Source organism: Oryzias melastigma, linkage group LG12 (assembly GCF_002922805.2).
Source record: "Oryzias melastigma strain HK-1 linkage group LG12, ASM292280v2, whole genome shotgun sequence".
NCBI lineage: Eukaryota > Metazoa > Chordata > Actinopteri > Beloniformes > Adrianichthyidae > Oryzias > Oryzias melastigma.
The window spans coordinates 23,407,322-23,432,874 of NC_050523.1; the positions used below are offsets into that span (position 1 = coordinate 23,407,322).

Sequence of the window (25,553 nt, forward strand, 5' to 3'; positions counted from 1 at the left end):
AATGTGCCTAAGGCTGACCAGTTGTTCTGATTATTCTCTTTTTATATACTGAGAAAGAGGGTCTAAGGGTAGGGATGCCCAGTTTAGTTTAGTCTGTTTAATTCAGCAACCAGAGTTCATAAGATGCTCTGTCTTCTGTATCGAGTTCATAAGAGGCTACTGTTAAATTCTTTGTTTGTCTATGTTCAAATTGGTTCTCTACCAAGGAGTTCATATTTTTAGTTGTGTTAGAATTGGTTATTAAAAATGACTGAATGTGTGAACTTGAACGAATCTGGACGGTTTCTCTCATAAATGAAGAGGGGACTGAGACAGCAAGTGACGTCTCCAGTGTTTTCTGTTATTTTCAGGGATGTGGTTTAAAACACTTTTGTAATGAGTCAAAGTTAGGAATAGATGGCAGCAAAGTGTAAATTAGGGGTTTTTATGTTTGTGAGTTCAAAAAATGGAGAAATAAACTTCAAGTTAGTAATTAACAATAGCAGTTAGCTAACAGTCACCATTTATACATTTGGTTTAAAGAAAAATAACTGCTACTTTAACAAGCTACTTTATTTATTTTATGTTGATCAGTTAATATTTCATTTTATGAATTTTTTATGTGAATGTCTATTACAATGCAGCTGTGGAACTTGACTGAGAAATAATTTTCAATAGATGGTTACATTGAGGATGAAATAGTAATCAGCAAGTCTGGAATATAAGAGCAAGTTAAAAGATATGAAGTGATGTGTTTTTTTATTTGATGAACTGTTTAGTTAAATTGAAGTGCATTAGATTAATTCAGAAATGTCTAAATAGACAACATATATGCATGCAGTGGTCTACTGTAAATATTACAACTGAAAAAGTTCACAATGTATTGTGTGACATGTTGATAACTGACAAGGATACTGAGAAAAGAGGTCACGTCTCCGGTGTCTTCTGTTATTTTCAGATTTGTCAGCTATCTACAACTGTCTACGGGTGTCATCACTTGATACCTGTAACAAATGCAATAGAAAATTCACTTTACTGTTTTGAGTAAAGAAAATGATGTGGGGCTTTTTAAAACTTTTTTCTTTTGCAGGTACTTGTCCGTCATCAGATTTGTCATTAACATTGATACATTAATGCTGATGATTCCTGAACTCCTCCAAGTTCAGCGGTATGTCCTCACATACAGGTTCACCCAAGATCAACTGGAGCTTCTGTTTAATTCAATCAGAGGGTCAGGTAGTGTTGATGATCTCAGTGGCCTTGTGGTAGAGTGTCCGCCCTGAGATTGGAAGGTCGTGGGTTCATATCCTGGCCGAGTCATACCAAAGACTCTTAAAAATGGGACCCAGTGCCTCCCTGCTTGACACTCAGCACTAAGGAGTTGGACTGGGGGGTTAAACCACCAAATGGTTCCCGAGCGCGGCTGTGTCTGCAGCTCACCGCTCCCCCAGGGGATGGGTCAAATGCGGAGAACAAATTTCACACACCTTGGTGTGTGACAAATAGTGGGACTTTAAATTTAACTTTAATAACAACAAATTCTGAACATATACACAATGAACATCTTTATGTATATTTGGTGAGTAATGTATTGGGTGCCTGCTTTCCATACAAGGTGGGTGGAATAACAATCCATCTGCATGCCAGTTCCCCAAGCAGAAACCGCATAAAGGAGACGCAGTTTGGCATCAACAACCATCACTCCAATTTGTTGTCATTGGTTGTTTCTGTGTTTCTTAAAGGCCTGGTCCCACAGGATTTGACGAGCGTATCACAGGTAAAAACGTTGGAAAATCTGCCACACGGGCTTAGACACGCCAACTGTATGCATGCTCGCAGAATCGCAGTGATACAGACACTCCTCTGCCAGAGCACTCCCTACTCGCATATAAGCGCGTCCTCCCTCGATCAACTGCTAAACAGAAGCGGCAGTACAAGCACAGACTGCCTGAGGAAACGGCCATGCCGCAGTGGTGCACGAGCGCAGAATTTCGGCGGCCAAGCAAGTGTGCCTGCATCTGCGCCACGGTCCGATCTCACACTGAAACTGCTGTTGCACCGCCATTTCACATTGCACAGCCATTGCATAGCGGTACCACAGGTAACATGCAGTCACCTGCAGTCTCAGTTTTTGTGCAGTTCAAAAATTACGTCTAACGGCGGCCAAATTGTGTACCACGTGTATGTGCGCCGATTCCACGGCGTATATCGGCCGTTGCACTACCAGTCCACTCCTAACAGCGTCTGTACCATGGGGATGAAATTTTGCCCGTGCTTCAGCCTTGATATAAGAAAGTGGGAACGGACCTTAAGATAAGTCTGCACCACATTACCAAACTTACCTGTCTTGACTTCCAGAAAGGAAGCGCAAGAAAAAAGCTCTGCAAAGCAGTGCTCCTTCAGGGGTCTTAGCTCATGTACACCTTTAATGAGCAACTTCGAAAATATAGATTAATGGTTTGTCATGTTCTTGTTTTCAGGATTTATTACAGTCCCTGGTTTCTTTCTCTCTCTCTAAAAATATATATGATTTACAATTCTGTATGTATATTATGTTACTTATATATATATTATATTTATATTCTATCTATATATAAGATTTATGAGGCTCAGTGTGTGTATATTTATCAATATCTCTCTGTCTAAAAATATATATAATTTATAAATCTAAAAGTATATTATATTGCATATATATATTATATTTGTATTATATCTATATATAAGAACTATGAGACTGTATCTCTTGGTCGCTCAGTCGGAAAGAAATTAATTATAATGAAACTGTGTATATGTACATATATATAGAAATAGATGGTGGGATTTTTTTTTGCTTCTATTTGCTGTTAATCCCACAATAAATTATAGCATATACCAAACCATGTGTACATAGCTACATGTATGATGTTTGCAGCAAAAAAAGTTTGAAAATCAGTTCTGTTTTTGGCGAGTTATGATCGATTAAGCGAAAGGACTCTGTTCCGCCTGTCAAACAGATTATATCCAAGATGGCGGCCCCGTGGCTCATCTGCGCCAATAGGGAGTAGTGGTCGTTGCAGCATCTGCTCTCTATTATGTCTATGTACGCAGTGGCAGGAGGAACTTCAGGAATTGAGTTGTTTTACTTCCAAGTAGGAAAAAAACTAATGAAAAATAACTAACATTTCATAAATATTTTGTTTTTTGTGTTCCAAGTGTAATATATGATCATATATATGGCTATAGTTCACTCTGAAAGGCTTAAGAAAATCATGGTATGGCCCCTTTAACAGAACTCTCTTACAAACTCTGCCTTAACCCCACAATGATGACACACAGCAACTCATTGAAATGTGATGAGATGAATATAAGCTGATTAAAACAACTATTAACGTGATTCACTTCTTACTGTTTTCCAAACAATCTATATGTCATAAACACTTGTTTAAATAAGTAGAAAACTTAGGAATGCCAATAAAGATTGATTTGTGATTAAAATTTTGCACGAATTAGCCCATAGTCCTTTAACACTTAGGCTCTGGGAAGGTGACGTCGAGAAGAGAATCTTCCGATCAGAAACTAACCTATCAATCAATCAGGAGTCTGGCCCTCCAGATCATGTTATTTTATTGTTATTAATGATCCGATGTTATCTTGTGCTTATTTCTAACGTATGTTTTTGACAAAATGTATTTTTATAGAGGGTAAAATATTGAAAGTTATTTAAAGCTTAAGTTGATTTATTCTGGAATAATAATACTGCCTTTTTAATTATTCAGTTATTTCAGCGACATACTGTTTTAGCTAATTTAGGCTTTTTAGTTTTTTGGGGGGCTGTTTTGGTGTTTAGATAATATTTTATCTGAATGCTAGCCGTTTTCGCTAATTTAGGGTTTTGTTTTTTTTTAGTTTTTTAGGCTATTTTAAAGTTTAGCTATTTTTTCAGTTACATGCTAGCTGTTTTGACTCACCTAAGTTTTTTTGTTTGTTTGTTTTTTTAGTTTTTTGGGCTAATTTCAGCTAATATTTTAGCTGGCTATCCACTTCAGAGTTTTTAACTATCAGTTTCAGCATCTTCAGCTATCATGACTAGTTTCTTCAGCTGCCAAATTCAGCTTACAGCATTCACACTAGCATTATCGCAAGTAATACTATATATGTAGTTCATAATTATGTTTAAAAAGTTACGGTTTTTAAAATTCTGTTTTAGAATGTTCAGTAATCATGTTCGGACTTACAGTGTGTTTTGGATTTTGGCCCCATGTGTGTGATTGAGTTTGACTCCCCTGGTGTTGAAGATAATAGTGATTGTGATGGAGATGTCAGTGATCCTGATTAAGGAAGGCCTTCTTGTGTTTACAGGATTGACTCTAATAAACACTCCTCCTTTTCTCAGGTGGAGGGAGATGCCTGAACTGCGCGGCGCAGCCGCAGCACCAACAGGGAAGATGCGGAAGGATACGCGGTGACGCAAAAAAAAAAAAAGAAGCAGAGGCTCCTCCGCTGCAGCGAGCGGAGCAGAGAGGAGGGGGGAGGCAGAGGGTGATCATCACTCCAGAGCTCAGCAGCATCATGGCTCCTATCGGATTAAAGGCGGTGGTCGGAGAAAGTAAGAGTGCCTCATTGTTGTTTATTAACAGCTGTGGGTGAGGTGCGGCAGAGGAGTGTGCGTAATTGTGTGTTTTATCAAGCGGGGCGTTGTGGTTGGGCTGACGAGGACGAATATGAAGGCGGCGTCTCCGTTGTGGACGCACAGTTTTAGATGAAGGTTGCGGCGCAGCTAAAGGGCGGTGATATTATCCCGGCTGAGCCAGAGGAGGGCCCACAGGCAAACCTAAAACGAAGGATATGAGCTCCATCATAAATATGACGGACGTCATCATCACACCGCCGAGGTGGCTCAGTTCACATACAATGAGTGAACGTGTCGTTTCAAGCTTCATCCGCGGCCCCCACTGCGTCAGCAGGGCCTCACCCCGCGGATGGAGCGCGTAAAACCTCTGTTTGCTCCATTTGGAGCAAATGGCGCACGTAAAGAAGTCGATAAAGTTGCGACTCGAATTCCGCATTATCTCTGTTGCTGAGGCTGCACGGATCCCCGCCGCTGCTGATGCGGCTGGATGGTGCGCTTCCACAAGGATGCGCAGCCGCAGCCCGATTGGCTTCCGCTGGGTCAGCCGCGTGCGCGTGTCGGGGATGTTCGTGTCATCAGTCAGCACGAGAGTCAGAGGGTTCAGCTCTCAGGTGTGTCGTGTCACCTGCGAAGGCTCCTCTCTGCTCCTGCAGGCCTCAGGTTGATGCGCTCTCCTACAATCACAAACGCGCGCGGCTCTGTCCGTGTCTAATGGATTCCAGCTAACAGGACTGGTGGGACCTGTGCGGGCCTGCTGCAACGTTTGAGTCCCCACTCAGCCAGCCACCAAAGACAGAGTGCCTTGGTGTAAACTGGAGCTCAAATCCAGAACCAACTGAACTCATGAAAACATCATGGATCAAATGTCTTCTGCTTAATTTATCTCCAGACAGCTATGAAAAAAATGTTTTTGCTTTCATGTTGATGCTAAATCAAGATAATTTTGGAGTTAAATATAGCATCAAGGTAAAGTCTTACTGTCTGGCTTTATGTTGTCACTGAAAGATGCTGAGAGATGCATGCTCTGCATCACGTGACAAGAAAACTGAATCTGGACAGATACTCTGCCATCAGGCGTCTTTCCTATTAACACTTACATAAGCCAGAGTGCAAAAGTGAAGGCAGAGTGAACGCTGCCGCACCTGCCTTCTGAGGTGAGGTGAGGGTTTTGGTGGAGGTGGGGCGAGAGATGTACAGACAGACCCTGCAGTAGATGCAGCCCAGTGGGGGGATGGGCCACAACCCCCCCACCATGCATCCGAGCTCCAGCTGCAGTGACAATCAGAGAGGCTGCAGACGTGCTTTTTCTGTGGTGCTGCAAGAGTGTTAGGTCTGTGAGTTTTTGCAGAGGATGTGTTGGGAGGGGGCACAAGACCACCCACCGGAACGGTTTGGATGATGCTTCTGTGCTCCGTTCATGAGATGCCTCCTGAAGCCATGTTGATGAAAACGTGCAGATGCTTTGCACTTGGACTTCAACTACATTCCATGAGTCTCACTATAAGGTTGCAATGACATCATCATTTTTTAGTTATTTATTTATTTGCTCCTAGCAAATTTGTGCAGATACTAGTTTTACTCAATGGTCGCTATTATGAAAATTAGAATCTGTTAGTTCTTGTTCTTGTATTTATGATTAAAATGGGTTCTAAAGCTCACATTTTTGGTAATATGGCCTTCTGCATGCAGGACCCCAACCTTCACTCAAATCCAGCCTGTACCGGCTAGAACACTTGCTCTATAAACAGTTACACCATCACTTTTGACAGGTAGTTTTTACCTGATATAATATATGCAATAAAAAGTATTTCTCTCAAAAAAATTGTTCAAAATATGATGACACATCACAAATTAGAGTAGATTTTTTAATTTTTAACTGTGGTTTATGTAACACGATGCAAAATAAATACATAGGATGATCCTAAAAACAAGCTTGAAAATTGGTGAAAAATTAGGAATTTTAGATGAAAAAAATCCTAAAAAAAATAAATGTTGATACTGAAGACTTGTTCTTTGGTTCACTCATTCCTGAGACAAAACAGCCAGAAAACCAAAACACATAGACAAAAACCCACACCCAAAACTCAAATTCACCTAGACAGGTGATATCTCAAAATCCTTTGCTCTCACAGCAGGCCCAACGTCTGGTGACAATCACTCCAATATTAATCTAGAAGTCATCCCTGCACATCGCAAATCAAGTTTTCAAGTAACAGTAGAGAGCTTGTTATTCTCTGAAAGAATTCTCTCATATTTACAGTAAACGTATGTATTGTTATTTTTAATTACTAGTATCATTAATAAATAAATAAATGAAACCAAAAAAACATCACCAAAAATGAATGTGGCCAAAATCTCTTGTTGGACTCGATAAAATATTTCAGAACTTCCTAACGAAACCGAAACATGGGTTGGTGATATCCAGAGGAAGTTTTGAAATTATTATGGGATGGCCACACAACCTATGGATTGGAGGCCATTTTGTGTCAAATTGTGAAATTTGCCAATTTTCTCATAATATGGGTAAAAAAAAAACATTTCATTAAATTTCACACACATACCACCAGATTAAGTCTACAACCACAGCTTTACTTTTGTCGACCTTTGACCTTTTGGAAGAGGGCGCCATCTTGAATTAAAAACACCTTTAGTTCCAGTTACAAATGTAAACTCCTCGTAGGGATTTTGATCTGTTGCCTCACCTCAGGCATCATTAGCAAGTTACTTTAGAAAAAAAATGTAAATTAAAAGTAATATTTTCAAGGGCGTTAGAGTGGTGAGCTCTCAAAAGTAACATTCATCTCTTGGTCACTCATTTTTTACGTAAATATTGTGAACATTTAATGCATGAATTGTTGGCTCAAACTGAGCACAATGATAAAGCATATCAACATAACAGGAATGTAGGAGTGAGTAATAAAAAAATCCTCCGTTGCCAAGGAAATCAAAAAGTTTACTTTCGACAATCCTTTTAAAAATGACATGGGCCTGTTCGTCACCTCTAGGGGACCAAAAAGCAACATGGTTGCTATGGAGATAAAGCCACCAGAAAAAAAAAATATATTGTTTTTAATGAATCTGTCAAATGCAGCGCGGACCAGGATGGCAGGGGCAGACAGGGAGAGTGAGGGGTGTGTATAGCATCCACTAAGCCAGTGAGGGCAAGGCAAAAAGGGGGTGACGAGGGAGGGGGAAGGTAACGCTTTTGGGCCATACAACGCCACTTGCAGCTTTAATTATAGATATTTTTTAATACAAATACCTGATTGAAACGCTGACTTACCCAGTACATATTTTAAAAAGCTGTCTAAAAAAACTATTGGTCAGTGTTAAATTTGGCGTGTTTTATGAAAGGTATTTTACAGTTTTAAGTTCATTAAAACAAAAGTTTGTTAATTTGACATTTAAATTACAATTACTTCTCCACAGCTGGTCCGATTTGTACCTATAAGGTATTGTGCATTTCCATAGCTTCTTTCCTGTATGTCAAACACTGTTATGGATCACTTTCAGTCTTATAGGTCAAAAACGTTTTTTCGTCTTCCTCCAGTTCCTGTAAAAAAGATCACATCGCGGTTCTTCAATGAGAGAGGTGTGTGCTTTAAAGTCCCCCTATGACAATTTTTTAATGAAACAAGCAAACAAAAAAACGGCCCCAGTAGTGTATTAATTATGATTTTGAAGTTTTGAGTCAAAATCATGTTGATCTGAAGCCTCTGTTTCCAACATCTCCGCTGAGGGGGCGTGGCTTTTGAAGCTGACCTGAACTGCTGCTGTTGTGACGAAAAGAAAGTTAATTAATTCAAACTGAGTCTGTCTGTAACAGTTTGATTGACAGCAGTTTAAATTAGAAATACTCGAAAATGCAAAAACGAAATTATTTCTTATTACATTTGTTCTCTTTCATAACAAAAATGCCACACGTAGATGTTAAAAACTCTAAAAAATGGATTCTCTTCTGAGGGAGACTTTAACAGCCATCTCCCTCTGACCTTGGAAACATCACTGGCAGTGCATGGCCTGCCTCCAGACTCTGACGCAGAGGCCGCATCGCTGCCAAACACAACAAACCCCATGTTTGCTGCTTCCACATAAAGCCACGCTGAAATACCACATCGTCATGGCAACAGAGCCTGGGATTCTCCGGTTACTCGTGCTGAATTCTGCCCTTCTTTCACAGAAGAGGAGTGCTGTGTCAGAGCTGGTGCTAGTCCTCTGCCTCCCCATCATGTGACTGCTCTCTCCATCCTCCCCTTCATGCACACTCATCGGCTGTGGTTTCAGAGCCATTTGTTATTCTGCTTCATCCATCGCTGATGGCTTTTTTTTGTTTTAATGTTTATGTGAGCTGAAGCTCAGCCTCTAGCAAGGTTGTTGATACGTGCAGAGTTCCTTCAAATGTGTATTCTCTGACGTCCAACATCCAACTAAATCTTTTCAGACATATATGACCATTTTTCTTGTAAAGTGGCAGCCAGATTGTCTCTGCTTTCTGCATGGGAGATGTTGTCGTTTGACCCTAGTGGCGCTCTGCAGTCTGGAGCCGTAGTTCAGACTGTGTTTCATCCCAATAATCCACATCTTAGGGAGACTGAGATCTCCACTTTTCTAAGGAGAGTGATATTAATTACAAACATGAACTGGTTGACCTTGTCTTGACTTCTGCAAGCTCTTTTATTTTCCAAAAAAAGCAGTTTATGAAGATCCATTTTTAGCCTTCATGATGTAACATTTTCATGGTGTAAATATTTAGGTAAAAATTCTTGATTCAAAACCCTTTTTTATGTGTATTTGTATTACTGCCACAGAAATTAAAAACACTCCCAAATTTTTAGATGAATCCTCAAGTGGAATCTGCAGTTTATTGCAACTCAATGAGATGCTATCATAAATGCCCTGAAAAGTGTCCAGTTTTCTACACTCTGTTTCCAGTTCTATAAAGAAGTCTGGACCTGTGCTTGTTGCTTTTGAGAAATGAGGTTGTGCCCATATACTACTGAGCATTGACTGTTTAGGTTCTGTTTATTTTACCATAGATAGATCAGTCCTTGTGTGCATATAACCAGTGCATTTTTGTTTAGAGCAAAAGGGAAGAAAATGTTCTAATTACTTGAGAATATCTCTTTGGGTGACTTTTGTATTGGTCATTCTTTTTAGTTGTTTATAAAATTAGTGCATAGATGGGGAGGAGCTGATGTTGTAGGACCCAAAATACAGGAGACATGGCTTTAGGGCAGAAATGTAAACAACATTTAATAAACTTAAACTCATAGAAAACAAAAATGTGATAAAACAGATAATCTGAAAAGGAAAAACTGAAAACCTGACACTTTGATAGACTGAGGACAATTAACTAAAAGAAGTCAGCTGTGCATCATGACAAGCTTCAAAAGTGACATGACTGACATAAGGACAATACAGAACAGAGTTTGACCAAACTGTAACATAACTGACAATAAATTAAAAAAAAAACAAATCTTACAATTCCTCACATGGGGGTCAGTACCCAGTTCTAAAATCAAGTGGATTCATATAAATTCATTTTTTATTTTATTGAGTTTACAAACCCATCCATCCATCAGACCCACCTGATCCCCCTCGGGGTCATGTGGTTTGCTGGGACCCATCCCAGCTACAGCAGGGCAAAGACTGGTTTGCCAGTCCATCACAGGGCCAAAACAGTGATACCTAAGGGTGACCGGGGTGCAGTGGTTGGGCGTCGGACCTCTGATTGTAATATTGTAGGTTCGATTCCCGCCTTGTCCTTGTTGACTGAGTGACTGAGACTAACAAGCGCTTTGGGTCTTTAAGGAAGACAGAAAAGTGCTATGCAAGTACTATATATGTATATATATATATATATATATATATTTATACTCATTATGTATTCTCCTTTTACCATTTACCTTTTTTTTAATTTTCAGTTTTGTTTAGAAAAACTCTTGTCACATAGCTGATGATTTCAATTAAATTGCCCAATCATCAGATGATTTTGGAACTTTGGAGACCCTCCTATCTGTCAATTATTATGTTGTTACTGGACTGCCACACACGTGTCACTGGACTGCCTCCAAAAATTTCTGTGCAGCCACTGATCAATGTCAAAAAATCATTCGGTCACCATTTAATTTGAACTTTTTCTTAAAACCTCCACAGCTACTGCTCAGTGTGTACAAATGTTACTGCCACCGCCCGATTACAAATGCCACCATGTAGCCATTTGCCGAATTTGCTGTAAAAATTGCATATAGGTTGCTTTGACATTTTGGGATTTGTGACCGTAGTCTAAGTAAAATCTGGCCCAATCTGTTCTGCTTTGACTCAATGACACAGATCTACAGAAGTTATCCAGCAGATGGGAGGGTTTCAACGAAAGAAGACTAATTGTGGTGTATTACAGTTAATAGTACTAGTAAGCCTTTATGTTCTACGTTGAAGTTTATAGTACTAGTTAAGACTTTTTTTTAAAATGTAACCTTTACTTTTACCAGGAGGATCAATTGAGAGCAGATTCTCATTTACATTGCTAATCTGACAAGAAGGCCCAGTGAAAGTAAAACCTGGGAAAGGAAATTGACAAAAAGAACAATACACATTAATCCATGACAAACACACACAAACAAACAATAGTGAAATTATATTTTTGTATTCATAAGGTTTGTACATGACTGTATTTATATATTTGTCGACTTAATGAAATCATATTTTGTATCCAAATGTAAAAACAAATCCCTGAAGATCTACTGCCTCTAGCTTGCTGTTTATTCTTGATTTTCTTGAATTAATTGAAATTATTTGAAATAAGCACCTCTTACTTTAATCCTTTCTCTTTGGTCCATTCAGAAATATATACTACTCACAAAAATTAAAGGAACACTCTTTTTATTGGGCTTGGCGTGAATTGAATTAAATCTGTCTGATAATTTTCTGGTTGATTAACCAGCTGAGGGCCTCGTTAATCAATTTTAGCTGTATTGGTGATCATGGAATTAACAACAGGAGCACTTCAGTGGCAACAATTAGAAAACCCTCCAAACAGGACTGGTGTTACATGTGGAGGTCATTTCAAGTTTCTCCCTCTTGATCTTTTTTGGCTGGTTTTCCACTCGTGCTGATTTTGGCTTGATAATTATCTCTACTGGCAGTATGAGGCGATTCCTTAACCCTACAGAAGTTGAACAGGTTGTCCAACTTCTCCAGGATGGCACATCCACACGTGCTGCAGCAAGAAGGTTTAATGTGTCTCCCAGCACAATCTCCAGAACATGGAGGAGATTTCAGGAGACTGGTGGTTATTCTGGGAGAGCTGGACAGGGCCGTAGAAGGTCCTCAACCCCTCAGCAGGACCCATACCTGCTCCTTTGTGCAAGGCGGAACAGGCTGAGCACTGCTCGTGCCCTACAGAATGACCTCCAGAGGGCCACTGGTGTGAATGTCTCTACCCAAACAATCAGGAACAGACTTCATGAAGGTGGCCTGAGGGCCCCACGTCCTGTAGTGGGCCCTGTGCTCACTGCCCAGCACCGTGGAGCTCCACTGGCATTTGCTCAAGAACACCAGAATTGACAAGTCCGCCACTGGCGCCCTGTACTTTTCACAGACGAGAGCAGGTTCACCCTGAGCACCTGTGATAGACGTGAAAGAGTCTGGAGAAGACTAGGAGAACGTTATGCTGCCTGCAACGTGGTTCAACATGACAGGTTTGGTGGTGGGTCAGTGATGGTCTGGGGAGGCATATCCATGGAGGGACGCACAGACCTCTACTGCCTAGGAAATGGTGCTCTGACTGCCATAAGGTATCCAGATGAAATCCTTGAACCCATTGTCAGACCCTACGCTGGTGCAGTAGGTCCTGGTTTCCTCCTAATACACAACAATGCCCGGCCTCACGTGTCAAGAGTATGCAGGCATGTGCTCGGCCTGTCAGATCGGCTCGGGAGCTTGTGCATAGATGACGTGTAAGATTGTGATTGGTCCAGACCATTAGACCACTGTCACGTGACACGGGGAATGACACACTTACGCCATAACAATGCACAGATTCTACGTTAATACGTTTAGAAACACAAAAGGAGAAGGAATATTTGCAATCAGCCGCAAAAACCTTGACAACAAAATAATCCGATCAAGAGGAATCATCACAGGATAATGATCGTTATTTTAATAGAGAGAAATCAGGCTGGAATGCATGAAGTTTGAGCTAAAGTGGGTGCTAGCGAGGAGCATGCTAGCTTGTTGTTTCTGCTCCGTTACACAAACACTGAGGAGAGCAGACGTTAGTGAAGGTGCTGTCAATGCCAAAATAATAAATAATAGCCCAATCAGATCTCAACACCTTTTTCCTTTCTTTTTTAAAAAATAAACTGTATTGTAAACATCAGTTTCAGTACAGAAAAACAGCAAATTAGCCAACTTGTTTGTTAGTTGTGTGACGTCATCACTAGTCGCAAGCCCCCGAGCCCATCTGACAGGCCGAGTACATCTGCTACCTACACCGCCACGTTGTCAAGCATGCATACAAGCTGGTGGGGGCCACACAAGATACTAAAAAGCATTTTGAGTTGCAGAAATTAAGTTTTGTAAAAAATGGACTAGCCCTCCACAGCTTTAATTTTTGTTAGCAGTATATTTTTTCCCTTTTGGTTATTTAAAGTAATTTATGTAAAGCCACATTTTTGTACTATATCTTGTTACACATTTTATTTGTTTTAATTACCAGTAAGCTGTTCAAACATCAAAAGTAATTTTGTTTTTACTAATTTTTCTTGTCATCTTGAACCTGAACTTGTGATTTTAGTCATGAGAATTTTCAAAATAAGAGCAAGTCTGCTCCATCATGGAGCTGTAGCGTGTTTGTGTTTCAGTGTGCGACTTTTGCCTTCCTCTGTGGAGAGTCAGATCTTCTGAGGTGCTATGAAAAAAGGGGTACTTGTACTTGGAGGTGAAAGCCACCCAGTGTGGAAGATGGCCTGAAATAATGGGTGAACTGTCCACTCTCCTTTGGTATCAGTAAAACAAACATTACGTTAACATCCAGGAAGCTGTAATCTGGACATGGAGAGTCCTCTGGAAAAAACAGCTAAAGCTGGAGGTTATTTACTGGAGGTTATTTACTTCTTTCTTTCTTTTCTTTTTGTCCCTATGTGGGATCCTGTTCAACTGGAAATGAGAAATGTTAGCTAAGCAGCATAATGCATGTGCGTGTGTGTGTTGACACAGCTGTTCCATGGTGTTTGTTCAGCTCCCTTCCCTTCAGTCTGTCCACTGTGTTCTTGTATTGTTGCTCTCTGTCAGGAGGTCAGAGAGGAAAAATCCACAGAACTGCTTCCTCTTGATGTCCTTTAGATCCTCACTCATCAGTTTTGAGAATGAGGAAGACTTTGGGACATTTATGAGAATAGAGGAATGAGAAATGTCCGTCTTTTATATAAAACTATTTACAGCAGGAATTTGATGTGTGATTTAGAAAACGTGGCGTTCACACCAGACCAGTAGGAGAGGGCATCTTCTTCTTTGTCTGTTTCTGCTGTTTATTAACACGTGTCCTACCACCATCTACCACCTATGGTTTATGAAAGAAATGTCAAAGTAGCAAATCTATTTTTCCATGAAACGGTTTGTGTCATTGCTCCTCTCCTTGCAGTAGCAGATATGGATTTCCATCATGTCAGGAGAGCGGCCTTCTTTTTTGAGAAACTAAACGCAGATATTGCCTGAGCTGTCTCTGTCCCTGTGTTCCTCAGATAAACCAAATGTATACATTACTAATGTGGTTTGGGTGGCTGTCAAAGGCGAATGCCTCAGCTGCCCAAACCCTGGTCATAGAACTTGGCTTTTGGAATGTTCCGGGCATGTCCTACTGGGCCCCAGGGAAGACCCAGGACACGATGGAGAGACTACATCTCTTGACTGGCCTGGGAACGCCTCAGGGTCCCCTCAGAGGAGCTGGAGGAAGTGACCGGGGAGAGGGATGTCCAGGCATCTTTGCTTAGACTGCTGCCCCGATGACCCTGTCCTGCATGAGTGGAAGAACATGGATGGATAGTAGGGGTGTAACGGATCACGGATAATCTGTGATCCCTTAATGGCATACATCACTACCAAGTCCAAGTACTTGATTGGTCAAAGTTTGACCTGGTTTAACTAGTAACACACATTCAATAACCATACATTTTGGACATAGAGCCCAAAAACGGTCATAAAAACTTGCTTGGGATAGTTATTGAACGTAGAACCCAGAAACGTGCACATACGTGCACTGACTTTTCATTGAAGGCATGTTGGTGTGAACATAGTTTAAGGTGCAAACCTTTTTTTTATATATATAAAAAAAACAAAAACATCTCTTCATTTAAGTCCCAATCCTATTATATTCGGATCTGTTGTAAAAGTGTTCTCAGTGATCTTTCAAGTTTAATTGTGCCGATTTCTAAATTAAAAAGAAAAAAGCTTTTTTCTAGGACATAGTTTGTTCAGAGAGACAGGAGTTCATTAGAAATTCCCGTCTGAGTTGTGGGCGGAACTGTTGGTGTGGACCAGCCCCGTTCCTCGTTTCCCCAAACGTTGCTGAGAGCTTTCTGTCATAAATAAGCTCTTTTTCAAACAGAATTGTTTTCGTCTGCCTCTGATTCTCAGCAATTTAGATAAAGAAATACTCCGAAACTGAACTTTGAGCTTAATTTTTTTTAAATATGTCCTCTATGATTGGAAAAATACCATAAGAACATGTTCAAAACATCAAATATTATTTTTAATCTTTCATGACATTTAAGCGTCTGCTTCCATAGAGTAAACACACATATTTGCATAAGTATTTTTTTTCCTCCTTGAGTCTGTCAAGTTCTACACTTACCAAATAATTCAAGTCCCTTACAAACCGGTTTGTAAACGGAGTTTACAAACAGTAAGATGCAAGTGTACACAACTGATAGACTGGAAAACAACTTCCTGCTCCTTCCATAACAATATAGAGATCATAAAGCAACACAGCTGAAGCTCTGTTTTCCCTCTGATGTCAAACTGTCACAAATAGTAATGATTTGATTAAAAACTTAAATTACTTAATTTCCATCTCTTGGAAATTATAGCTATTTGTTTTTTCAGTTTTAGCCTCTTCGCACCATTTGTGGTCTGATACATAAGTCTAAAAATGTAATTGTTTTACGAAAAAGCTTATGCTGGAATGTGACTTGCTATTGTCAGAGAGCAGGAGGAAACACCAGCTGCAGCTGAGGAAAAGGGAAATCCAGACAAGGACGTCCTGCTTTGTTCCTGTACCCTGATGTCAAAACTCAATGCACCTCTGTGCGGATGAAAGTGAAACCACTTTTATTTTTATCTCTTCCAACCACACCTCCACATTGACAGCACTAACTCTGACAAAAAAAACAAGCCTTTAGGTTTGTCTTGGTTTGACTGACAATCTTCTGTCCCCCTGGAGGTCAGAGAAAATTCCAGATAACAAGATATTTGTTTCTCTGTTTATTGAGACATGAAATACTTTGTCTCAAACATTTTGGGACATTTTTGTTTTGTGTTGCTGTTAAATTTCTGTATTCAACTTTGAAATACTTCTAAAATGCCCTTGGAATCCATTGTTTTTCACCCTTTGAAATGCATTTTATGGACCATAATCTTTATTTCAGAAATCTCCAAAATATCCACCTTTTCCAAAACTAAGGGATACAATGTTTATCATTCTAATAAATCACAACAAAATATTAATATTCATTAGGAAAACAATGTAAATTTTCTTAATAATTAGCAGTAGGTGGAGGAGTTTTGGTGATAATTATTAAAGATTAGCCTAAAATGTGATGCTGCACCAAAGACAACTGTCAAACATTCAACAATGAATTTGAAGAAACAGACAATTTTCCTTTGGCAGTGCATTGAAGAATGCATCAGTACGAAATGATGCCAGATGAGATGTCCATTATCGGAAATTAATGGCGTGGAGGCCTGAACTGAAAGTAGAAAGAGTCGACTCTTAAATGATGTGAGCTGATTCTTTACTTTTTTTTGTGCTCTCTACCTACTAATTCATACCTAATTTGATTTGTGTATCAGGGCCCTCAAGTTTATTGTTAAGTCAATACAGTCAGTATTGAGAATTCACCCGGAACATGGTATAAAGGTTAAGGATACATTTCCTAACTGACGGATGCTCCCTAATCTCTGGTGCATGAGCCTTCTGTAATCTGTAGTAATCCATCCACATGTGTGTGTGTGGCCTCTGGAATGAGGAGATTATCAGCCTGCTGTCATCCAGCATGTTGTTTAACAGAGATTCACCCTAAATGTGTTGAGGCAGATTGTGAGAGGTCTGATCAGGCCAATTACAGTCTGTGGTACAAACATTCCTGACACTGGGTCGGATTTTTCTATCATCACTTGGCTGGGAGGGGACAGCAGTGTTTGCACTCCTTGTTGTTGTTTTAAAGGTATTCGTACTTTTCAGTGTTCCCTGTGAAAAATCATATGACTGGACTTTTGTGTTTTGGTAACCTCACCTACTTTTTATTCTGTCTTTGTTACGCATGAGTTGGAACTGACTATATTTCACTCGCTGTGCGGTGAAATATAGATTTATTCATTGTACATGAATAAATGAAGTGTATCATAGGACAAGCAAGTCACATGTGACTGTGAAACTCACATTAAGCTGCTCTGTAAAGTGACATTTTTATATTTGTGTGTTGTTGAAAACAGCAAGAAAATCCCGTACGGAGGTGGTGTCAAACTCAATAACACAAGGCGCCAAAATCCAAAACACAGCGTAGGTCACGGGCCGAACAGGATAAACATTTATTGAATACACTAAAACTACATTTTTAAAACCGTAACTTTTTAACATAATTATGAACTAGATACCTTTACCTGCTATAATGCTAGTGTGAATGCTGTAAACTGAATTTGGGCGCGGAAGATGATAGCTGAAATCACTGAAGCTGATAGCCAGCTAAAATATTAACTAAATGCCAAGCCTAAACACAAAAAAAGAAAACAAAAAACAAGCCTAGTTTAGCCAAAACAGCTAGCATGTAGCTGAAATATTAGCTAAACTACAAAATAGCTTGAAAAAAATTGTAGTAAATGCCAAAATAGTCCAAATAGCTAGCAGAATGCCAATTATTAAAACTTTTAAAACATAACTTTTTAACATAATTTTGAATAATAAAAAGTCAGGAATATTATTCCAGAATAAATCAAACCTTAAATAACTTTTAATATTTTACTCTGCATAAAAAATATTTTGTCAAAATTATAAAAATTTGAAATAAGTGCAAGATAACATTGAGCCATTAATAACAATAAAATAAAATGATCTGGAGGGCTGGCTATTACCCGGTGGGCCAGATCCGGCTCCCGGCCTTGACTTTGAGACATGTGCCTTACAAAATTACATAGAATAATATACAACTCTTTTGGGTCTTCACTTTTTGTGATTTCAATAATGAAACTAATTTTGTCTTAAATCAAATCAAGTTTATTAATTCTGTTTTTAAAAACTAGCCATTGAATCCTGGGTTTTTAATTTCAAATTTTATTTAATTTACATCCTATTTTATATCTTGTACTGTTACTTTAAAATTGTTTGACTTTATAGCTGATCTTTTTGGAAGCTGAAAAACAATGTTGTTATCGCAATAAAACATTCCAAAGTAAAGTAAGGTAGGTCGTTTGCTGCTGCAACATTATAGACTTTACAGATCTCCAAAAGATGCTACTTTTCTTATTTTTTTATTTTTTTTTATTTTTGCCCATTTTCCCTTGATGACAACAAAGTTTTTTTGTGATAAACACTATTGACTCCTCTTTTTATCCATGTTCTTGTGATAATGACATCTAATATTCTATTATTACGACAAAAACAAAGTAGACTGTTGTGACTTCTACACTTTTGTTCCCTGACATTGCTATTTTTATAGGTATTTTGTGGATAAACTGAACATAGTTAACTCTTCATGTGACTTATGGATCACTTTCTCTTCGTTTTTCAGAGATTATGAATGATGTGATCAAGAAGGTGAAGAAGAAGGGAGAATGGAAGGTAAGAAAACAGTTGCTTGATATGTCTGGCAATATTTAAAGTTTCATTTTTCTTTAAAAATGGCAAAATTGTGAGCCCAAATGCACGAAAAGCACAAAATGGCTGAGACTCCTTTTGGCATTATTTGCTGCCCTTTAACAAATACCCGTATTGATCTGATACCGGTAAATATCGCCGATATCGATACTAATACCAATATAGTTTGTAAATGCGATGGATGTAACATGAACCTGAAAATCTCACTTGTTTTTATTTGCTGTGAATGTTTTTTGTAAGTTCCCCTTTTTTTAATGACTTAATAGAAATTTAAACAGAATTAGGATAATATTTTCAGTTAAACGGAAAATAATTTTTTAATATAAAAACTTAGTGAAATTAAATAAAAAGTAAAAGAAGAATGCAAAACAATCAACAAACCAAAAGAAACAAGTAACTATGATACAGATAAATCAAAAATGTTTAGCGATAAAAAAAAACAACAGCTGGTAGAAACGTTAATAATTTGTAACTTCTTAGCCTGTAAATAAAACAATAAAAACAGGTAAAAAGTAACTTATAAAAAACAACTCCACATTTAAATAGAGTGGAAATAGGGTGAAGAATACATGCCGGCTCCATGCACGCACTGTCAGATCTCACAGGACTGCTGAGAGTGGTGAGGCAGCAACTCAGCTGGGTACTTTTTGCTGACAACATACAAGAGTGGAAATATCGATATCTGTTAGCCGGTATCGATCTGATACCGATACCAACTTGAGATCAATACTAATGTTACATCGAGATCCTTTCTTTAAAAAAACTCCATGACTTCATGTTAAAATCCACATTTGTGTTCTGGAAAAGTCATAAACCAGACTCAGGAGTAACTGTGTGGGTTCTGTTTCTGAGATACCAGATACCAGTTCTTACTCTATTTAGAAAACTTGAGTTTTCTTGAAGTTTTGAATGATGTAGCATGAGGTGGATGTATTAGTGTAATGTCTGCAGCTATTCTGGCTCTGGACCAAGAGAAATGCTTGGTTTACCCTAACATCACCCTCCTGCTTGTAGTCATGAGCTCCAGTGAAAGAAATGAATCACTGCGGTTTGTGCCCGTTTTGATTAAAATGACACCCAGACAAGCATTAAAGGAACAGAGTTATGAAAACAAAAAAGCCTGGAGCAAGATTTGGGGGATTTGCAGCGTTTTGACATTTTGCACCAAGGTTCTCCCTATTGTAGGAGGTGGAGGAGTCCTGATAAACAGTAAAAGTAAAATAAAGATTCTCCTCCTCTGAGAGCGCTGCTCCGGTGTGGATGCCACCTGCTGAGCGCACATTCATAAACCCGCTTAGAGTGCATTCTTGAACGCACCAGACGTGGCCGATGTGTACCTTTTAACCGGGTTGAACATTTAGCGCGCGCTCAATGCGTGCTCGATTTATGCGTAGAGCTCAAGACCCGACTTAAAAACTGGCATAGCAACGCACAGTTATGCGGGCTCCATGCGCAGAGACCAGGAATTCTGGTGTGCGCATGTTTACATTGACTTTTCATTGAAAGTGTCCGCTTGACTGTGTGGCCGGTGTGTAAGCACCTACACACACAGGTGAGCCTGCACAGATAGTGTATTAGTAGATGTGTAAATGGATAGACCGACAGATTGATAGCTAGATGGATGAATGGATGGAAGCAAAGGTAGATTCATGCATGAAAAATGTATTACTTTAAGTAGATTAACTGGTGAGTTAGTGCACAAATTGATAGATGGACAGATGAGATCTCCTTGATTGTCACAAAGGTGGAGTTTCTATAAGTACCTTGTTTTCTGTTGCTAGGCACTGATCGTGGACCAGCTGAGCATGAGGATGTTGTCCTCCTGCTGCAAGATGACAGACATCATGACGGAGGGGATTACAAGTAAGTAACCATGACTAAATGTGTCTCCTCTGAGCAGCCTGGCTTCCTTGTGCGTGTCTGCATACATATGGTACCTTTCTTTGTCCATTCATTCAGTTGTGGAGGATATCAACAAACGGCGGGAGCCTCTCCCCAGCCTGGAGGCCATTTACCTGATTACACCTACAGAGAAGGTCAGGCGGTCCACTGTTTGTGGAGTTTTTTTTTCTGTAATTGTGTTCATTAATGAAGATGCTAAACAACCTGTCTTTCTTTAGTCTGTCAACACCCTCGTTGGAGACTTCAAGGACCCTCATTCATCCAAATACAAGGCAGCCCACGTGTTCTTCACAGACTGTGAGTAATTTAAGGATATGCTGTGGAATTTCAATTTCTACTATTTTCAGTTTTATCACTTCTCTGATAATCATTTAAATATACAGTAAAAATGTCTCTTCAGTTTATACGGTCAGTGCTGCCTTCCACCCTCATCTTAAGCTTAGCTACAAATAAAGATGCTCCCAAGACCCTTTTTGCAAGTTTGGAGTATCAAGTATTTACAGGTCAACATGTAAATAGTGGAGTGGACTTGAGTAGCGCTTCACTACCTTCCTTGAAGGTCCAAAACACTTTATAGTCACAGGCCCATTAACACATGAACATACAGATTCACACACTAATAGTGGCTCTACTGCAGAACACTAGTGCCAACCAGGAACAATGTGGAGTTTAGTGTCTTACCCAAGAACACTTTGACACATGGACAGGAACTGAACCAGCAATCTCCATATCAGAAGATTGATGGCTGCCCCAGTCAAGTCCAAAGCTTAAAATATTAAGATGATAATGTCAATGTCACAAATCGTCATTAAACTACTTTAAACATCTTAAAGGGGCACAAATGCAGATGATGATTCTATATTATGTACAGGTTATTTACTGGGGCTATAAATAAGATCAAGTAAATGAACATTGCAAGCCCCAAATCAAAAGTCAAGGTTTTACTTGTGAGACTTAAGTGGAACTTAAGTCTGACTCTCATTTCATCTCCCCCTCTCAGTAACAAAGTTTGAAGCCTTTGACAAATTCTAACTAAGCTTTAATATCCCTTTGTACTTGTGTGTGGGGCGGCTGTGGTCCAGCGGTAGGGCGGTCGACTCCTGATCGGAAGATTGTGGGTTTGATTCCTGCCATGTGCCGAAGCGTCTTTAGACACTGATCCCCACATTGCCTCTGGTGGAAGGTTGGCGCCAGTGTTCGGCGTGAATGGGTGAATGGGTCTGTGACTGTAAAGCGCTTTGGGCCTTTGAGTAGGGTAGAAAAGCCATCACACTGAGAACTAGGGTCCTTTGACTTGTGTAGGATAACCAGCCGCCAGCTCCTTTCAGCCAACCGTCATTGTGTCCTTGGGCAAGACACTTCACCCTCCTTGCCTCAAGTGTGTCTCCACTGGTGTGTGAATGTGTATAAATGTACCGGTGATGGTCAGAGGGGCCAGAGGTGCATACTGGCAGCTGTGGCTACCATCACCAAGTATGAATGCGGTTTGAATAAATAAATGATATACAATGTAAGAGGCTTGACCTCTAGATAAGCCCAGAAAAATCACATTCATTATTATTTTTATCATTGTTATTATTTTATCGTCCTCAGCATGCCCTGACCCTCTCTTCAACGAGGTGGTCAAAAGTCGTGCTTCCAAAGTGGTGAAGACGCTGACAGAGATCAACATCGCATTCCTGCCCTACGAGTCTCAGGTGAAATCATGTTTCATCATTTTTTTCTGTTCTCATTTATTTTAATTATTGATTCAAATTGTGTCTATGAATTTCTAAAAAAAAAAAAAAAAAAAAATTACAAGAATATCTAAGAAATGATTGCAGAGTTGCGGAAGAAGTGGCACATTTACACGTTCCTGCTCTGGTTCTTCAGGGATCAGGAGGCTCCCAAAAGCAGGCCATGCATCGCATACTCCCAAAAGACATGCACAAACGGCGCTTTCGAAGCGCGGTTTGTATGCAATAAAATGTCGCTTTTTACGCCTGTTTTGGGACAACACAAGACGGCGTCATTTACGTACTTCTTTTAAAACGTGCGTAAAAAGCAGCGTTTTTCGTGGCCAATATTCCGTTTTTTTATTGCACTTTTCCTGGCGATTATTGACCCCTTTGGCTTGCCATATGATGCTCATGTGATGCTGCAGACACGAGTCAGCCAAGATAGTCCTATGGAGGCAGACATTACTGTTTAGTTTCTGGTTTGTCTTTTTTGGTGAAACCTGCTTCACATTTTAAAATGGATGGTAATGCTTCTATAGTTAATGTTTACAACAGTATGCAGTATTTTTAATATTATTTTCAATGTAACTAAAAGTTTAAATTCATTCATTATCTAACGTAAAGTTTTCTTAAAGAGGTAAAACTTGAAAAGCCTTTTCTCTGAATTTCAGCTGCTGTAGGCTAAGTTGTTATTAGCCTAGCTTATCATCGGTTTTGTTTTAGTCATTGATCTGACTAAAAAAATAGGTCTGTCTGTGGAAAACAGAAAGGAGCAGCTGCAGGATGGAGGGATGTGGTGTGAGAGAACTGCAGAGGATGCTGACAGGAATGCTAAGCTCACGTTTTTGCTGTTTGAGGAACAGAGAGGAGAAGGACAAAAACTCAAGTGTTGATTTATCCTCAGTCTGCAGCCAGACTCCTCCAGAAAACATCACTTTCTGATGCCTGCTGTATTTCTAAAATGTCTCCTCCATCCTGCTTTTTTAAATTATAGTTCCTGTTGTTCCTCCACTGCACTTTGGATCTCTCCTCTTGTTCCATTTTGTTTTGTATTTCTGTTTTACTTTCCCCCTTACTCTCTCTTGGCTGCAGAATGATGTGTGATCCACAATGCTCTGCTCCACTCCTGTCAGCTTTGATTAATTCAACCTCAGTGATTTTCTGCTGCAGGCATTGCCCCGCCTCCAAGCAAATCTGATTGGTGGAGCCGGGATTCAAGGGGCGGGCTTTAGCCACTAGCCAGCTGCCTGAACCCCTCTGCAGCACAGACGAGTGGTCATGTGACTTTTGACAGATGGGATGGGAGGAGGCAGCAGTTAACGGATGCAGGGGAGGAGAAGAGATGAGAGGAGAAAATGGGGGGGTGTGAAGCAAGCAAAGACAGAAATAGAAAGAGGTGAAGGAAGACTGGAAAATAAAACAAAGACCAAGTAGTCATGCAAAAGCATTGTGGTGTGTGTTTGTGTGCAGGTGTACTCTTTGGACAACCCAGACGCTTTCCACAGTTTTTACAGCCCTCATAAGACCCAGCTGAAGAACCCGGTGATGGAGAGGCTGGCCGAGCAGTTGGCCACGCTCTGCGCCACGCTGAAAGAGTACCCTGCTGTCAGATACCGAGGGTGAGTGGCAGAGGGCGCCACAGAGTCGTTGTTACAAGAAGTGAGGGGCCTCTGGTCAAACGCAAGAAAAACAATCTCTAGCCGAAAGTGGAAATTTCGCAACTTTAGCCAAAAATTTCCTAAATTTTAGGAAACCCTTTTAAGAATGATATTTAAAAAGCTTTAGTATCAGCTTTTAAGTTTTTAAATGTGTATAAACTGCATATGTCTAATAGGACAGAGAACGTTCATTGTTTTATTTCTGTCAAGTTAATATTAATAAGTGTTCTAATTTGTATAACTACACCCTATTACTTCTGCCGTTTTTTTCTCAGTGGATCAGCTGATCAGAGCCGCGAAATGCTGTTTTTCTGTGTGAATCAGCCGATAAGAGCCCCAAAATACAGTTTTTTCCCTCTTTAAATCAGCTGATTGCTGACGAAATGCCTTTTTTCTCTGTGAATCAGCTGATCAGAAGCAACGAAATGCAGTTTTTTTCTCAGTGAATCAGCTGATCACTGATGAGTCTCGTGAAAGCCGTTTTTTTTCCCCTGTGAATCAATTGATCAGAGCTGGCGAGATGCAGTTTTTTTCTATGTGACAGAGAGTTTCTCAGAGAAAAAAACAGCAAAAAAGGTAAAAAAAAAAATGAGAGGAAACAAGAAAAAAGCTAAAAAGCTTAAAACGGGGAGAACCAGTCGAGGATTTCTGGGCAATAATTTTGGGCGCAAATTATGTTTTTTTGCAGCCGGGTCCGGCAGGGGGAGAGACTTCCGGCTGTTACTTTTCAAGCGCCATATTTTTTCTCTGTGGCCAAATTCTCTTGCAAGGAAAGCTTAATTTATTGTTTGCTGAAAGAATTACATCTCAATAAACGGTTCTGGTTTGTTACATCATTCTTCAAATCTATCTTTGATTCTTACATTTTTCTTCTCTTTCTGTCAGGGAGTACAAAGACAACGCCACCCTGGCTCAGCTGGTTCAAGATAAACTGGATGCATACAAGGCTGATGACCCTACCATGGGAGAGGTGTGCTTTCTTATGTCTTCTTTACCATCTCTGACAATATTATCACAGCAAGATCTGCACAACTTTCTTCATTATTGCTGCCTCAGGGTCCAGACAAAGCCCGCTCACAGCTGATCATCCTGGACCGGGCCTTTGACCCCGTGTCGCCTGTCCTGCATGAACTCACCTTCCAGGCCATGGGCTATGACCTGCTGCCCATCGAAAACGACGTCTACAAGTATGGGCTATAGAGGGGAAACTGTTTTTGTAGAGTCGCAACGTCCAAATCCTGATATCTGAGTTTGATTTATAACCTGAAGGTATGAGACCAGCGGCATTGGGGACTCTCGTACTAAAGAGGTTCTCCTGCATGAAGACGATGACCTGTGGGTGAGCCTGAGACACAAACACATAGCTGAGGTGTCCCAGTGAGTACCGTTTCTTTGTGTCGCATTATTTCAGTACTTTCTTCCTCCGTTCTGATGCTGCAGAATCCCTGTCTGCCGTGTCTCACTGCTGCTCACTTCTGGGGGGTGTTGTCTTTAGGGAGGTGACGCGCCAGCTTAAGGACTTCTCTTCCAGCAAGAGGATGAACACTGGGGAAAAGGTGAAGACTGTTTACCACACAGCCATAGAAACACACACTATT

General features: G+C 40.0%; 1 protein-coding gene across 2 annotated transcripts in view; it reads left to right on the top strand.

Moving 5' to 3' along the window:
• Positions 1-25,553, top strand: part of stxbp1a (syntaxin binding protein 1a) — a 58,800-nt gene that overhangs the window by 9,682 nt on the left and 23,565 nt on the right. For both annotated transcript variants that reach the window (XM_024299094.2, XM_024299095.2), the window contains exons 2-12: positions 4,352-4,564; positions 18,592-18,641; positions 20,459-20,540; positions 20,637-20,713; positions 20,798-20,876; positions 22,173-22,276; positions 23,768-23,916; positions 24,841-24,925; positions 25,012-25,142; positions 25,225-25,332; positions 25,451-25,511. In XM_024299094.2, the coding sequence (XP_024154862.1) occupies positions 4,528-4,564; positions 18,592-18,641; positions 20,459-20,540; positions 20,637-20,713; positions 20,798-20,876; positions 22,173-22,276; positions 23,768-23,916; positions 24,841-24,925; positions 25,012-25,142; positions 25,225-25,332; positions 25,451-25,511 (963 nt within the window). In that variant the 5' untranslated portion in view covers positions 4,352-4,527. The remainder of the gene's footprint in view (positions 1-4,351; positions 4,565-18,591; positions 18,642-20,458; positions 20,541-20,636; positions 20,714-20,797; positions 20,877-22,172; positions 22,277-23,767; positions 23,917-24,840; positions 24,926-25,011; positions 25,143-25,224; positions 25,333-25,450; positions 25,512-25,553) is intronic.